This window comes from Prinia subflava, chromosome Z (genome assembly GCF_021018805.1).
Source record: "Prinia subflava isolate CZ2003 ecotype Zambia chromosome Z, Cam_Psub_1.2, whole genome shotgun sequence".
Classification (NCBI taxonomy): Eukaryota; Metazoa; Chordata; class Aves; order Passeriformes; family Cisticolidae; genus Prinia; species Prinia subflava.
The window spans coordinates 57,601,425-57,617,872 of record NC_086283.1 but is presented as its reverse complement, the minus strand read 5'-3'; the positions used below and the strand labels follow the sequence as shown (position 1 = coordinate 57,617,872).

Below are 16,448 nucleotides of genomic sequence, written 5' to 3'. Positions count from 1 at the left end.
TACTAAACTACCATTCAAACACAAGATCACTTAATAGATTTCCAAAAAAAATTATATTCCAATCATCTTATGTACTAAAAATCACTATTATCCTTCAGGGAGCTGCACAAACAATACACGCATCTGAATTTTTTTTTTTTTTTTTAATATTAAATTACTTACCAGTAAATTGTATGAGATTAGAGAAAGACAGACACCAACTATGCAATTAAATATATGAGCCTAGTGTACAGAAGCTGATGCAATCTTTTTTATGTAGCCTATAAAAAGCACTCATTGGATCTTGAACTGCCCACTAGCTTTTAAGTATGTAGAGCGAGGGCACAATACTTATTTCCTGGATGGCTGAATTCACTTGGCTGTAAGAAGTGTGGCATTTGAGTAAGGACTTGCTGTCCTCATGAACAAGTCTCTCATTCTTCAAACTAATTTAGGTAAGACAAGAAGTATTGGTATTTTGCCTTTTAAAATGATTGTCTTTATTACACTTGCTAGCATTCTGTATTTGGTAAACTTTATTCATATGCTCTTAAGTACATCACCTGGTGTTGCAACTTCATTTATCTTTTCTGTCAGCTTTGCCTTCTAACAAAGATCCAACCTATTTTCCTGTCCAAGCAGATCTTGGCTAGCATAACTATGCAGCACATTAGGGTCTAGAGTAAACTTAGCATTGATAAAAAATAGACACGGATCTTTATAAATAATTACATTAAATTACATTGTAATTAGTGTTCCCTTATGATGGAAATAAACCTTACTTACAAACACAAAGAAATGTATACAATGGGAGCTAAAAATGGATTTATGTAATTGGGATGGATAAAACTCTACTGATTTTTTAAATATTTTTAGACTACTATGCAGGTTCTTTTCAATTTGGACAATCTGTCATACATTTCTAACAAGAATCTCAACTCCACCTTTTACCAATTTATAAATTACTTATGACACCTGAACATCCTGCTTTGAATTGTGGTTGAATTTTGCATAGCCTTAGAAATCATGTTGTATCACTTATCTGTATGTTGTATCATAATACCTGGAACTTGTTTAAAAGTTCTGCACTAGTTACAGATACGTATCTTATTCTTTTCAATCTGGTGGCAAACCATAATTATTATAATATTGAAAACTATTTCTAAGCAGGATAGACAAAAGACTTCCTAATAAGCCACTCTCTATTTGGATTACTCCAGGTCAAATGCTTACAGGCTGTTGATAATCTGTTCTTTTGCTTTTCAATTATGTTTCCAGTTGGACTCATTAATGCTTTTTCTAAATTTGGAATTCTACACCTTAACAGGCTGTTACCACACATTAACAAATCAAAATGTTCTTCTTAACAACAAAAAACCCCATGAAATTTACAGAGAATTCTGTCAGTAGCATCTAAATTGTGCATTGACTGTTAAAAACCATTAAAATTTACCAATAGAATACTGTGCCAGTAAGTTTACTTCAAGTTTTATGAAACTGATGAGTACAGAGTCTGTCTCTAAACACTGAAAGAGGAAAGAAAGAGCTTCTACTGCTAAGTGAAGACAAGCTTTGACACTACTGCAATGTCACTCCTGGCACCAAACAGCTCTGATGCAGAGATCCTGGCTGGTAATGACACTAGGAGAGGCTGAGCCTAGAGAAGGTCTGCTTTCCTAGAAGTTCCACATACTGTTGTATTAGCATTTACTATCTTCATCTAGATCAATATGAGTCACTCCTTATCTCCCACTACTCATATACAGGCATCCTCATGTGGAAGTCTCCTCTTTCTCTCCACTGCTAACCAGAAAAAAATTGCCACTTGGCATAGTCTGTTCAACGTTTTCTACCTGTGTGTTGCTATTTTATTTTTTTAGCTATGTAAGTTACGGCACTTGCATGTTTTGTGTCTTAGTCATGTTCCCACCTACCCCAAAATTACTTACAAATGCACTAAGCTAATTTCAATTTAATTTGAGAATTGAGTAAAAACGCAGAGCTCGAATGTGGTAGAAACATTTGTGTCCATTGAGGCAAGAGACATGAAAAACACCTCCATCAGGAGAATACAAATAATCCCAGCCACCACATATTAGAAAGTAATCAGGAGAACCACAGGAAACACTGCTGTGTTGGTTCTGTTGTACACATAATTATTTCTTATATCTCTTTACTGGGAGAACAAAATTGGGTAACTACGGGTTTAAACCAAAAATAGTAACGTGTAGCACTCTTGTGCTGTGGTAATGTCACACTGCTTGGTCTGTATGTTGCCAATGTGGTGGTATTTGTGAGTAGATATTTATTACCAGAAGCTGCACATCAAAACAATCTACAATTCAACAAGTTCATGTTACGTAGTAGCTACAGAGAGTCCACCAATAACAAGTTTGTGTATATATCTTTTAGTCAGTATAAGACTAAACTGTTGCTCTCCAGAAAACTCTGCTCTACAGGTCCTACCAGCAACATTTTTCTCCTCAGCATTGATGATAACTGCAGTGACAGATCTTTACACTCCATGAGAGTTACTAATCAATGATTACAAGGTGTACTCCCTATACAAAAACACCACAACGTACCTCACTAGTGCATGTTTATTTCACACCATCAAGTGCTGTGTCTGGTCACGAAGACCTTTATGATAGAACATTTAGAATAGATGATGGAAATCTTTGTCACACTATAAAATGATTAATTTAACCCTGTTTTTCTGTATTAGAGGAAAGTGGATTCAATTGAAAGTATTCCTTAATGTGTACAAGAAAGGGCAGATTTATTTCTTAGCCTTATGTGTCACTGGAGCCCTGCGAGAGTGTTCTTGTTGGAATGACACTTCCTTCAAAGCAAAATCAGGTGACAAACTTTTAGTGTTAAGCAACTGTGGTAAAAAAGCCTTCATGACTTGCGACGTGACAGAGGTTTTCTTCACTTTGCAGGAACACACAAATGAAGTAAACACTGAGAAAATGGAAAGACCACTTGAGGCTACCAGAATGGAAAACAACACCTCATCCTGCTTTCTCATGGAAAGAAAGACTCATGTCAAGATTAACAGAAAAGAAGTCATGCTAGCTAAGCTGAGAAAGAGCTGCTCCTGCACTCCACAGAAGCTGAAGAACTTCTTTATGGACTTCTTTCCTGTTTTACAATGGCTTCCCAAGTACCGAATCAAAGAGTACATTTGGGGGGATGTAATGTCTGGGTTAGTCATCGGGATCATTTTGGTGCCTCAAGCAATTGCATATTCACTGCTAGCAGGTCTGAAGCCCATTTATAGCCTTTACACATCATTCTTTGCCAACATCATCTATTTCTTAATGGGCACATCCCGTCACGTCTCAGTTGGCATTTTCAGCTTGATAAGCTTAATGGTGGGACAAGTTGTGGACCGAGAACTTCTCTTGGCTGGGTTTGACTTGAATGATGATGCCCCACCAGCCTCGGGTGATGGCTCTCTGCAGAATGACAATCTCTCCAACACAACTGCCTTCAACCTTACCACTCTGGGGATAAATGCCGAGTGTGGGAAAGAGTGCTATGCTATTGGCATTGCTACAGCCCTGACATTCATGGCTGGAGTGTATCAGGTAAGTGGTTGCTGACATCCAGAGGCAAGGTATGAAGTTCCTAAAGCTTTTTTGCATGACCTACGCTTTGGCTTGACAGTCTTTCAACGAGATACATCATCAGCTCATTTGAATGTACCTTGGACTGTTCTCTCCAGGAAGCCTACTTGTAGGCGACTCAGAGAAGGCATGAGGCAGGCAGTTTTCTTACTTGCTAGCAAACACAGCTAAAACAAGAGTCTTCTGAAAGACCATTAACATTATTTTGATACTCTTCTGTTTTTTGGCCTTGTTGCTTTCATGGGACACTGAGGCCCACTATAGATATAGAAATACCCTGGATACTTTAATAGACGTGTACACCTACTCAACTATTTCTACAAGCTCAGAACATGCAGCTCAGTGTTTTGCTAGGGGGTGCTTTGTTCTATCAAACTGCTGTCCAAAAGATAACTCAAAGAAAGGACAAGAGGAGAAACAGACTGGCTAGCCTACTTTTTAGACAATGGCTCTGCTGGACTCCTTCACAGTTGTCAATTTGACACTTGCTGCCATCACAAGGATATCAAGAGAGCACAGAAGGAAGCATCATGGACATATTTATCTATTAACTCTGCGTGTGTATATATACATATATGTGTATATATATACACACACACATATATATATCTGAATGCAGAAAGAGCTAGCTATCTTCCTGCTGTAGTAAGAAATTTCATGTTACATATATGAACAGAAAATTGCCCTTGTGAAATTGTATTTTCCAAAGCTATCTAAGGAAGGAGAATCAACTAGTTAAGGACAGAATTGTAGAGTTTGTGAGCTGTTCTGCCACTTCTGATCTTAGGCATGCCACAAAGGCCATCTGTGGTCCATTTTCCCTTCTGTCTACAGGGCTAAAATGAAAAGCTAAAAAGCTTTTTTACAAAAGCTAAAGTAAGGATCTTACTTGTTGTCATTCAAGTTTTGTTTACAAAGAAAAGGCCATACTTTTTAATTTTATTTACTTTAAAACAGAAAAAAAAAAAGAAAATTGACTTTGGTATAACAGAAGGATTTTGGACCCACTGTTCTTTTGCATGGGCAATAAAAATCAGGCAAGTCACTTCAGTGGAGTCACCTCAGACAAATGTTTGATTGACCACCCTGTCTCAAACTCTTCTTTCACCTCTTGGGTTTGAAGCATTCCTCAACAGTAAAAGAAATCATGTTTAAAAGCAGCAAACAAAAAAGGATAATTCCTGTTTCAAGACTGAAATAGCCAAATGCCATTGGCCCCCTGCTAGTTCTCCCCCACCTGTACCTACTTATTTGCAGCTATGGTTACAGCTCATGCTCTGTTTTTTTTTTTCTTCTTCTGTTTCCTCAGGTTCTAATGGGGATCTTCCGCCTGGGTTTCGTATCTATGTACCTATCCGAGTCCGTACTAGATGGCTTTGCAACTGGTGCTTCCTTAACTATTTTAACAGCTCAAGTGAAGTATCTGATTGGAATAAAAATTCCACGTAGTCAAGGGCATGGGATGCTTGTTATTACTTGGATTAACATTTTCCGGAACATTTCTCAGGCTAACCTTTGTGATGTCATCACAAGTGCCATTTGTATTGTGGTGCTGGTCACTGCTAAGGAACTCGGAGATCGATATAAGCATAAACTGAAATTTCCTCTTCCCACCGAGCTGGTAGTTATTGTTGTGGCAACACTGGTGTCACACTATGGTAAGTTAAATGAAGTGTATGCATCCAGTGTTTCTGGAGCTATTCCAACAGGATTTATCCCTCCGAAGGTACCAGAGTTCAACTTAATGCTCCGAGTTGCTCTAGACGCTTTGCCTCTTGCCATAGTCAGTTTTGTTTTCACTGTATCCCTTTCCGAAATGTTTGCAAAGAAGTATGCTTACACCATCCGAGCCAATCAGGAAATGTTTGCTGTGGGGTTCTGCAACATCATTCCTTCTTTCTTCCACTCTTTTGCAACCAGTGCAGCTCTGGCAAAAACACTTGTCAAAACATCTACAGGTTGCCAGACTCAAATCTCTGGAGTAATTAGTGCAATGGTGGTTTTGCTGGTGCTGCTCTTCCTGGCACCTCTCTTCTACTCTTTGCAGAAGTGTGTCCTGGCTTGTATTATCATTGTCAGCCTACGGGGAGCCCTGAAGAAGTTCCGAGATGTGCCAGCACGGTACCATGTGAATAAGATGGACACGCTTGTTTGGGTGGTTACTATGTCTGCCTCTGCCTTGGTCAGTACAGAAATAGGGCTGTTGGTTGGCATTGTTTTCTCCATGTTATGCATCATTGTTCGAACCCAGCGGCCACGGACAGCCCTGCTTGGTCAGATTCAAGACACAAGCTTTTATGAGGATGACTTGGAATATGAAAATCTCTCTATTGTTCCAAAGGTCAAAATATTTCGGTTTGAGGCCCCACTTTACTATGCAAATAGGAACTATTTCCTCAAGTCTCTGTACAGATTGACCGATCTAGATCCTAACCTAGAAGCTGCTAGGAGGAAGAAATATGAGAAGAAGGAAAAGCAGCATCTGAAAAAGGGAAATCACAGAACTGCTAATGGACTGGGCTTCGGAGAAACCACTTTGCAACTAGTTCCTAAGCAAATTGATTTCCAAGCCCTTGTTGTAGATTGCTCTTCCATCTCATTTTTGGACACCACTGGAGTTAATACTTTAAAGGAAATCCTGAAAGACTACAAGAATTTAAACATCTCTGTTCTCCTGGCTTGCTGCAATCCCTCAGTGATAGACTCTCTGAAAAGAGGGGGTTACTTTGGAAAGGATTTTGGATGTATGCAGGAAATGCTATTCTACAGTATACATAATGCTGTGCTGTTTGCAAAAGACCAAAAGCTTCCAGCAGATTGCCCAGTTTAACCCTGTGTCCTTCTTGATGATTCACTACAAAATGACAGACGGAGAGGGGTAGTTTGCAACAAGTAAATTATCGGACACAGTGTTGGCTGTGTAAAGCCATCCCCCACAAAGAGTTCTACTTTATGTAATATGCCACACAGAACAGCCACGAGGAAGGCAGTCCAGGACAAGCATGGAAAGGTTAGACTGCCACCTTCTCTTTAAAATGCAGGCAAAGGCAGTTTGATATTGACTTGTCCATCATACTATGACCATTTGTGACTGAACATGGATGTCTGGGGATTGTTGTGGTGGCAGCGTTGCTCTCCCAATGATTTAATGGCTGGTTTGTCTTAAGAAAGCTGAGCCACTTCCATGAAAACACAATCATTGTGGTATTCTGGACACATAATGGTTTAAACTGTGGCTTGCAAGGCCCTGCCTCTTCGAGTCATTCTAGGTGTACACCTAAACAAGTCCCCACTGTTTGCATAAAAATAAAATGTACAAAATATCACGGAATGTAGAATATCTCTCCTCCTTGATCACATAAGCTTAATACAATAACCTGCCACAGGAGAAGAAACTATGGTCCATCCATTTGGTTCCTCTCAAAATCACCATTTCCAAAACTTGATAGCTTTGGTGTCACAGGAATCATCCATTCTATAGGATTAAATCCGTCATAATTAGTTATTGAAGGCTGTGATACCCCTAATCATGCTAGAAGAAATATGACTCTGATGCACAATTTTGTAACTAGAAAAAGGATAAAAAGGATTAAGAAAACTGAATGGCTTTAACTGGCAGCTACCCAGCTAGTTGTACCATCCTGTAAAATAAGTTGCCTCTGGTGGACAGATGCAACTCCAATTCAGGGATACATGTGGACCATCAAACATAAAACCTCAGAGCTGTGATGCAGCACATCATTATCTTCCTACAAATGCCTGCCTGGGTTCAAAGAAAAACGAGAAAATAAGGGTAGGGTGGGAAGGTAAATGTGTGAGTTCTCTTGAAGGGGATTGATGGATCAGTCAGAACTGCCTGGCTGGTCTTCTCTGATGCAATGCTAATGAAGTATTACAAGTAACATACATGGGTCAAATAAACAGAGCAATGCTTTGTAATTTGTATATTCCTCTATGCTGAAAAACTTTCACCACTGTTTTCGGGGGTTCTGTTTGGCATTTGGCAGTTCTTTTCCTATCATACTGATCTTTGATTTGAGGTCTACTAGACCATGCCTTCTGGGGCTGGTTACTTTCTGTAATAATTTGCATTAACTGCTGTTCATTATGCTTTGTGTTACCAGCTGTATTGTTGTATATGCACATTCTCTCTTCACAAATAAGAATAGACTTGGATTTTGATTACAACACGGTATTCAGTGTTCTGGCCCATGGCATGGGCAGAATATTCTGTTTCATACTCAAGTCTATAATTACCTGCATAGAAGGTAAGACAGCTATGCTCGCTCTCTCCTTTTTCATGTCAGGTTCACACATCACCAAGCATGTAAGTAAGTTCTATCACAGCTATGCCTCTCACAACTAACAGACTCCAGGAACAGGTTCCATACATGCAGAAGCCATTTCTTTGCCATTCTATTTAAAAAAAAAAGTCAACACATCGTATGAGTTGTTCATTTCAACTTTTTATGTCACTGAATGAAAGAACAGTCAAACTGACTTCTCCAGGTGCCCTAAAGCCTGTCTGACTCTCAGAAAAAAAAGGTATTTTCTTAGAGGAAAAGTAGTGCACTTCCACAAGACCAAAAATATCTTCATGGTGTCTACGACTAGCACAGTAGTAGGTTATTCAATGCTGATGATTTCACGCACTCATTACAAAAGAAGCCTATCAGCTGCACACTGTTAGTACTGCTAAAGAAGCAAAATCTGACAGAAACATCTGACACGAGATCAAAAGATTGACCATTAGCAGCATTTTCCTGTCACAGAACAATCCACATTACTATTTAAATTGCTGACTTGGTATGGTTAGTTTCTTTCTGTTCTAAAAGGAAGTGAGGAGGGCGTTGCTTTGTACCTGCTTCTTTTTTGTAACCATTCTTTGATCAGAATGAATACCTCTTTTAAGGTCCTGTTTGGACCTAACAAGACAAATAGGTTTATAGGAGTTACTACCAGACAGTATCAATATAGACACTCTTAGGCCACTGTACTAAAGCAAGCTGTCATTGGAAGTCAAATAAAAAATCCTACCAATCTACACTTTTTTTTAGCTTTATGGATCCAGCTACCAATATAGAACACAAAGAAAAAGAAATGCAAAGATGCCCTTAACTCTATATTAATCTCATTTTAAAAGGAAAAAAAAAAGAGAGAAATTCCAATAGAAGGTGTATCCTTGCAAGAGTCTCTTGAGAATAATGAAAAGAATGAGAAAGTAAGAGTGGAAAGTCTCTTTTTCACCATATTTATTATCAGTGTGGTAACAAAGGATACCTAAGTAAAGAAACTTGACTACACGCAAGAGAGAAGGTAAACTTTAGAACTTACACTATGAAGAAAGAAACTATTGGCCAAAAGAAACTGTAAGGATGACTTCCTGTTTTGGTTTTACTAGCAGAGCTGGCTCACAATCAACTGAGTTGGACGTTGTCAAACACACGGAAACAGCTTCAGTGCAATGATGTAGGGATGCTGGCAGACTGTGAATTATTTCGTAGGAGTATGTAAAAGGTAACTAAAAAAGCTTTTTCTGGTACATCTGTGTTTGCTATACTGAATTAAACTAAGATTAAAGATATGAAGAATGAAAATTAACAAAAACTGATGATTCTCTTCTCTCCTAATCTATCAGAAATTAGCTATAGTGTCTTGGAGAGGAGCTGGGGATAGGCTTGTAATTCCAACTAAGCTAATACTATTAATGAACTAAAAACCATTATATGCCTTTTAGGAAATGTTATATTCTTCATGTAGGTTGACTATATTTTTGTTCACTGTGCTGCCTTGTGATTTACCATGTATCATGTATCCAAGAGATTTTAGTACTGCTACATAAGAATAGGAAAGGATTCCTAACTTGTGAAATGCGTGTGTCCCTTGGAACTGGGCAAAGAGCTGGAGTCTTCTGCTCAACATGTCCTGGTTTGTCGACTAGTGACGCATGGCCAGAATGTGTGGTCTAAGTGTCAAAACAGCTCTATTTACTGGCACTGGTAACCAATAATCTGGGAACTGTTCAGCCCATGAAAGACATCCTGGATTTCCTCACAATCATGAACATTCCTGTGTCACAAGACCAAGAGACAAATGTGTGCTATTGGCTGGAAAATAAAACTAGGAGTTCTTGGAAAACAGTTTGTCTTGTGGTATCCTTTCACAGGTGGGAAATAATGGGCTAACTCTGAATAAAGCCAAAGATAAAGGGGGCTTGCTGTACTAGAAAAAGTTAAAATAAAGGGATGCACTTGGTATTGGGGGCTTGCTGTACTAGAAAAAGTTAAAATAAAGGGATGCACTTGGTATTGGGGGATTAGAAAACATAATGAGAAAGATCATTACAGAAATGAAAAAGGGAAGGTGACAGTCCTTTATTTGAGCACATCTATTTCTTGGCAGAAACATTTACGGCACCCGTTTTACATATGGCAGCAACTGTGAGAAAAAGCAAAGCCTGTATCTGTCAGACTTCCACAGAGGTCCTCTGTTCTTTCTAAGTGCTCTTCTTCAGTCAAGTGCCCATCTCCACATTCCAAGGAGTGTTCTCTATTCATCAACCCCATGACAATACAGCTCTGCACTCAGATGGTTGCACTCAATGCCTCTTTATATCCTTCTGGAAATCACTGGCTCAGGAAGAGATTTACACATGCACAAAATGAAGCATCAGCACTGAACTTCTCTGCTCAGACTTGCTTTCCTGCTCCTATTGTTTTTTTCAGTCCCAGCGTTTGTCTGCAGGCTCCATGCTCCTTCCCCTTCCAAAACTGCTGGCATTTAGTCCACTGGTTGCCCTCCTACAACTTTAAAGTCTTCTTTTCCTTGGCAAATGCACATTTTTTTACAAAATGAGACATTTTAGCTTGGTTCTAAACAGTAGGAGTTTCTAATTTCTGTATGTCAAAGATGGGCTAAAGATTGAGGCTAGCAGGTTAGAATCTTACCTTTGAGACACTGCAGCTTTTTCAGGGCCTTCTTGATTGACAGCTGTTTCCACCATCCTAGAATTTTGTGCCAACGATTGTATCCCACTTTTTTAAAAAGACTCAGTGGCTCAGTTCCCACAAACGCTGAGCAGAATCCATGACAGATGCATTCCTCTCCCTCAGTCATGCGGAAAGTCCAATTCAACACAATGGCACAGCTAAGACAGGCTGCCAGAAGGGATTCTGGGCTCCAAGTATACATATACCTTTCTTTCCAAAGGTACTCATTGCTTTTCCTAAGTGAATTGGTTACAGAAACCTCAAAGACCCAATCCAGCTCCCAGGAGAAATCTCTAAGACAGGGACTCGGAAGCTGTGAGCAGTGACGGTTGTCCTTGACACTGGTTCACTCCAAGAGCACATATTCCGCAGCCCAGTAATAGAGGGGGACACACACAGGAAAGGGTGTTTAGTGGAAACTTCCACAGGGAAAGATGGGAGCGAGGAGCTCTGTTACCTGCTATACTCTTGGATGGACTGACAAACAGAGGCCCCCCCGGGTACTGATGCAATACTTACCTGTGGGCAGGACTTATGACCACCTTCCTAAAAAACTGACATATACAAGCACACCCTAATACTGAGGAAGAAAAATTCTGTTCCTAAACACTCTGAAACTCCCAACTCCTCTGCTCACACTCCATTTGTAGAGTCTGAGCTCTCCTTCCCTGTTGTTTCCCCACAGTAGTAAATTCCCATTCTTCTGTGTCTGGGACACTACATGCAACAATGATGTGGATCGTAAATATGCTCAGCACAGCAAGAGTCTGAACCAGGCAGAACTTTTAAGAGCTATTACAATTCTTTCATGGGGTTTTTATGGTTTGTCTTTCCTCATAGACCAATTGCTCCTGCTCTAGGCATCTGGCTATTTGGCTGTTCCCACTGGCCATATTGATAAGAGTGTGTTCAAGCTGAATTAAAAGGGACTTTTAATGGCAATGAATTCCAAGTATTCTCCTACAGTATGACACGTACATTTTCCTAAAACTAAAAATGCTGTTTTGTATATGAAACCTTTTGGAACAGGGTATTAACTGGTATTATCTGAATCCACCCTGTTTTAATTCTTACTACCTGTCAATTAATGCAGTACACAGGTGGCTTCAGGACGCAAAAAGTAACTCCTAATATAGGCAGAAAGATTAGTGGCAGCTTTCATTTGGACTTCTCAGTAAGTCATGCTTTGTTGGACTTTTTTGCTGTATCATGTCTCCTATATTAAAAAGTAAACCATCTTTCTAGTCCCTCAGCTTCTCAGGAGAAACTGTTTTTCTTTATCTCTTAAAATTCCAGAATGATTCTTATCTGGTGGAACGCAGTTCACTTCCACAGAAGCAAAGATATGCCCAGCTTGTAATTCAGCTAAGTTAAACATCAAAGTGAGCACCTGTTGGACCCCTTAATGTGTCACATTTTCCTAGACTTCGACTTGAGGTGTTTGCTTACCTAAGAGCAACTAATTCCAGTAACCAGTGAATCCGAACTTGTTCAATGCCACCATGTGGAACTGAAGAAATGTAGGCAAGGTTCAGCTCTTGGTCTTTGCTCAGGTCAAACAGGTCAGCACGGCTGTGAGGTAAAGGAGGGCTTCAGGCAAAGATGGACAGAAAAGAAACAGAATGAAACATTAAATAACAGCTCCACTGGACTTGCAAAGATTCCTGTGCTACATCCCTACACCAGCTGCATGTTCCTGCATGGCACGAGGAGCACTGCCTAACATGAGACAAAAGCAAAACAGAGTGGCAGGTTATTTGGGGCCAGCTGGTTGTAGATGTTTGGCAATGTTGAATACAACCCAGGTGCGTCTCAGCACCATGCTCCGTCCCTGCTGCACACACAGCAATCTCAGGCAACAGTGGCCAGGGGAAACCACATAGTGACAGCTGCGTTGTCTCTGAGTAACTAATCATAAAGGAGCTCATTGTCTTTTAGGCTTTAGAGTGGAAGTCAGACTTGCTGACATCTGCAGTAAGAAAAATATGGGCTTGACCTTCCTGCTGAAGTTCACGCAATGACATCAATTCTTTGTCTGCTGTGGAGCCCACTATACTTTTTAGAAGCAGAATTAGAGGGTCAGAGCCTTCACATTTTTCAGCTATGTTCAGCTAACCCTTAAGCATAGGAGTGTGCAGTTTGAGGTTTCTATGCTTGATTCTGCAAGCAGTTTAACAGGCTTACGGCTATACAGCAACAATCATACCAACTTGACTTTGATGTCTACTTATTCCACTGAAATTAACATTACACTGGGGCAAATTTCTGTTGTTCCTATCTCCACAGATAACTACTGCAAGATGGAGATCTCAACCCCACCCTCCACAAGTCAGCAACTTAGAATGTTGGGTTCTTAGAATGCATGGTTCACTGGGTCTGGGCTTCCTTAGGGACTTTGATTAAGCCTCCTCTTACTGTGCACATTCTGAACAATAAAGCATTTGTATAACAAGCAGGATAAAACACTGTCCCTCAGGCCTGGTAAAATATATCCATGTGTCTTCACACTGCAGCAAGAGATTACTTGTATCTAACTACATGCTATATATAAATTAAGTCAAAAATTGTTCTACTCTATGCCTTGTCTCTTGCAGTCTGTCTCCTGTGAAGTTGACCAGACTTCTGCTGACTGTAACTCAGCTGGGAAGAGTCATTTATGTCATCCTTGCCTACTCTGTACCCATCCATACAATCATCCTGCCACCAAGGACCCTACTGAACGAATCTGCTACTGTATAACCATCTGTGTACAAAGGGAGAAATGCCTGACCCCACTGGACGAGAACTTGACACAACTGAGATACTGCCTACCTAAAACCCCATCTCCTCCATCCTTACCTGAAAGTTCCAGTCTTAAAACAAACCACATCCATTTGTAATGCTCATTACAAAGCAGCCAGTGTATGTGAGGCCCTCTCTGCAGTTTCACCAGCATACAAGGCACTTAAAATAAGATAGCTTCAAGTCACACAAGTGATCCTGAGAAATTATCAGCTCCACTCTTACTAAAATGTATCAGCTATTTGGGTCTTTTTACTTGTTCCAGTAAATAAGAGCAATGTTAATGATCATATTCTGATGGCATGCTTTACTTGTACTCTGAAATTCAAACTGGCTTCCATTCAACAGTGGCAAAGACAATTATTTTTGCTTAGTTCATGTCAAATAAATACTCTGGAATTCACACTATTAGAGAGAAATCTTGTAGAAATCGTGATGGGATACAAAAGAAAGCTGACAGAACAGTGGGTTTTGTTAGTGGTGCTACCAGTATCTGTCCTTTCCTGTTCTGAGTGCAAAGTGTCCATCCAAGAGAACTTCAAGCCTTGCTCCCAGGTTTTCTCAGCTGCTGATCCATAGCTGGGCACTTGCCCAGAAAAGAAGCTTTAGCAGCTGGAACTCAGTTGTGCCACTGCATAAGCTTTCAAGGGATTTTCAGAAATACTAGTGTTGGCCAGGTGTTATAAAAGAGTAACTGCTGACCCATGGATAGCCTCTGCCTCTGCTGCTGCTCTTCTGTCTTTCCTTCACACAACTTTTACGTTGGCAACTTTCCGAAGTTTTTCATACAATTAAAACCATGAGTGTTTCATAGGCTGCAGTTTAAACGGGCTAAACATTATTTTTAAGGCAGATTTTTATTAATGTTTCCTAATAGTGCAAGAAATTTTTGAAACAAAAAAGTTTAAACAAAACAAAAGAAGCAACAAAAGAAAAAAATCCTTAAAGTCCAAATATTTCTTTTCATCAGAATGTCTTTTAGGTCCTGTTCTGTCCCTCCCCCCCCCCCCCCCCCCCCCGGAAAACTAAAGAAAAATCTTGCAAGTTTTTTTTTAGGGGACTTTTATGAATTATACAAAAAAAGTACACAAATTCCTTTTTCTAAGGCACATGCTCATTCCGTCCCTATTGCAACTCTTTTTTATGTAAGTTATTTAACCCGTTGTATGACTAAATGAAAGAGATCACAATCACTTTAGAGTAAGATACAAGCATGGCAGTGAAATATACCATCTCTTGCTTTCATGCTTGCTAGAAACCTTTAGTAGTCTCACAAAACTTAAAGGCTGTTCCAACTCCAGTTAGCTGAGCAAGACCAGGCTTTCTCCGCGGAGCAAAGCACGACCAGAATACAGGGATTTCTGCATTGTCACCGCCTTCCCCCTAACGTGGGTCAACTTGACCCACTGGCAGCATCCGGTGGTGCATCTGGAAAACGTCTGTCAAGAAGAAAAAACTCCCAGAACTATCAGTCTTTTGTTTGGTAGTACTAGAACTACCAGAAGTTTTTCCTGGGGCCCTTTAGGGGCCTTGGCAACAGAAACATTGAAAAGTAAAGGGAAATGAGTTCTGAGTATCAACATATGTACTGTGCTAGGGAAGAACACGGACTTTACATGTTCGAGAGGCCAAGGAAGCAAGTCAGAGAAGGGGAAGGAATGTCGACTAGGCCTATTTTTTGGCCAGTTCACATTAACTGGCCACATCCCACATCCCGCCCTACACTATGGAGCTGGTCCAGCACCAAGCTAAGCAGCAAGGGGCAACAAGGGCCCTCTGATCCCACAGCAGCAAGCCCGGGTGAGCCTCGATTCCTCTTGGAAGGCAGCGTCCGCACGCCCCGGGGATCGAGAGGGCGGGATGCAGCCGAGGCGAGGGCCGAAGAGCCTCTGCCCAGCGGCCCGGGGCCCGAAGCCGGGCGGTGCGCGCTTACCAGAAGCCAGTGCTCCTCCAGAAGTGCTGCAGGGGCCGCTCGGCTCGCCGGGCATCCACGTACACCTCGTACGCCGCGGAGCCCGCGCCCAGCGGCACCAGCAGCAGCCACAGCAGCGGCCACAGCGGCGGCCCCATGGCGCCGCGAGGGCCGCGGGGCCGGGGAGCGGGGCCCCACCGCCGCCCGCTGCCGGCGCGGCAGGGCACGCCCAGGGTCCGAGAGGCCCCCGCCCCCGGGGCCCCGCGTCCGGGGGCCCTCCTGCCGCCGCGCCGCCCACGGCCCCCAGCGCTGTGCCCGCTGTCCCGGGGCCGCCGGCTCCCGGGGCTGTCCCCCCGGCGCCCCGCGGGGCGGGCGGCGGCGGCTGCGCCTCGCCCGCGCCCCACGCGGGGGCGGTGCGCACCGCCACGCCCGCGCCCCCGGTGCCAGGCCCGGGAAGGCCGCGGTGACGGGAGCGGAACCGCCCTCCTTCCCCGGAAAAGCGTAGGGGCAGGGTGGGAGCTGTGTCCGCTGGCTACGTGTAAACCAATTTTTTGGTGTCAGCGTGTCGAAGAGGAGTGTGTGCTCTCAGCCCAGAAAGCCAGCTGCCTCCAAAATCCTGGGCTGCCTCCAAGGCGGGGAGGGCAGCAGAGCGAGGCAGGCGATTCTGCCCCTCTGCTCCCTTCTCGTGGGACCCCACCTGGAGTGCTGCATCCGGCTCTGGGATCCACTACAGGAAGGACGTGGACTTGTTGGAGCAAGTCCAGAAAAGGGCCGTGAAGTTTATAAGGGGACTGAAGAACTTCCCCTACAAAGGCTAAGAAAGTCGAGGCTGTTCAGTCCTAGAGAATGACGCATACAAATTGCAAGAGGAGAACCATAGCTTAGTTATTGGGAAGAAATTCTGTACTGTGGAGGTGGTGAGATGCTGGAACAGGCTGACCAGGAAGGTTGTTGGTGGCCCCTGGCACTGTTCAAAGCCAGGCTGGACAAGGTCTTCAGCAACCTAGTCTAGTGGGATTTGTCCCTGCCCATGGCAGGGAGATGTTGTGACTAGATGATTTTCAAGGGTCCCTTCTAACGCTTAACATTCTGTGACTCCATGATTCTGTGAAGAGCTTTAAATGTGCTTGATAACACACAGCCCGCAGCTTGATT

At 42.2% G+C, this 16,448-nt stretch overlaps 2 protein-coding genes across 3 annotated transcripts in view; one reads left to right on the top strand and one right to left on the bottom strand.

The window, feature by feature from the left end:
• Positions 1-15,730, bottom strand: part of IDUA (alpha-L-iduronidase) — a 46,394-nt gene extending 30,664 nt beyond the window's left edge. Inside the window, exons 1-2 of one of the 2 annotated variants that reach the window (XM_063421432.1) lie at positions 15,315-15,730; positions 12,050-12,190 (exon numbers count right to left, since the gene is read on the bottom strand). In XM_063421432.1, coding sequence (XP_063277502.1) covers positions 12,050-12,190; positions 15,315-15,451 — 278 coding nt within the window. In that variant the 5' untranslated portion in view covers positions 15,452-15,730. The remainder of the gene's footprint in view (positions 1-12,049; positions 12,191-15,314) is intronic. The other variant, XM_063421433.1, reaches the window with a different exon arrangement.
• Positions 2,922-12,038, top strand: SLC26A1 (solute carrier family 26 member 1). Its single transcript, XM_063421434.1, has 2 exons — positions 2,922-3,572; positions 4,921-12,038. Exons 1-2 carry the CDS (start codon positions 2,952-2,954, stop codon positions 6,439-6,441), a joined length of 2,142 nt encoding a protein of 713 aa, XP_063277504.1. The 5' UTR covers positions 2,922-2,951; the 3' UTR covers positions 6,442-12,038.
• Positions 15,731-16,448: the final 718 nt, after the last annotated feature.

Bases quoted from the DNA above. Each gene is read 5' to 3' on its own strand.
- SLC26A1 (XM_063421434.1), top strand. From the start codon at position 2,952: ATGGAAAGACCACTTGAGGCTACCAGAATGGAAAACAACACCTCATCC. The intron at 3,573-4,920 runs GTAAGTGGTTGC...CTGTTTCCTCAG, and splicing joins TCATGGCTGGAGTGTATCAG to GTTCTAATGGGGATCTTCCG.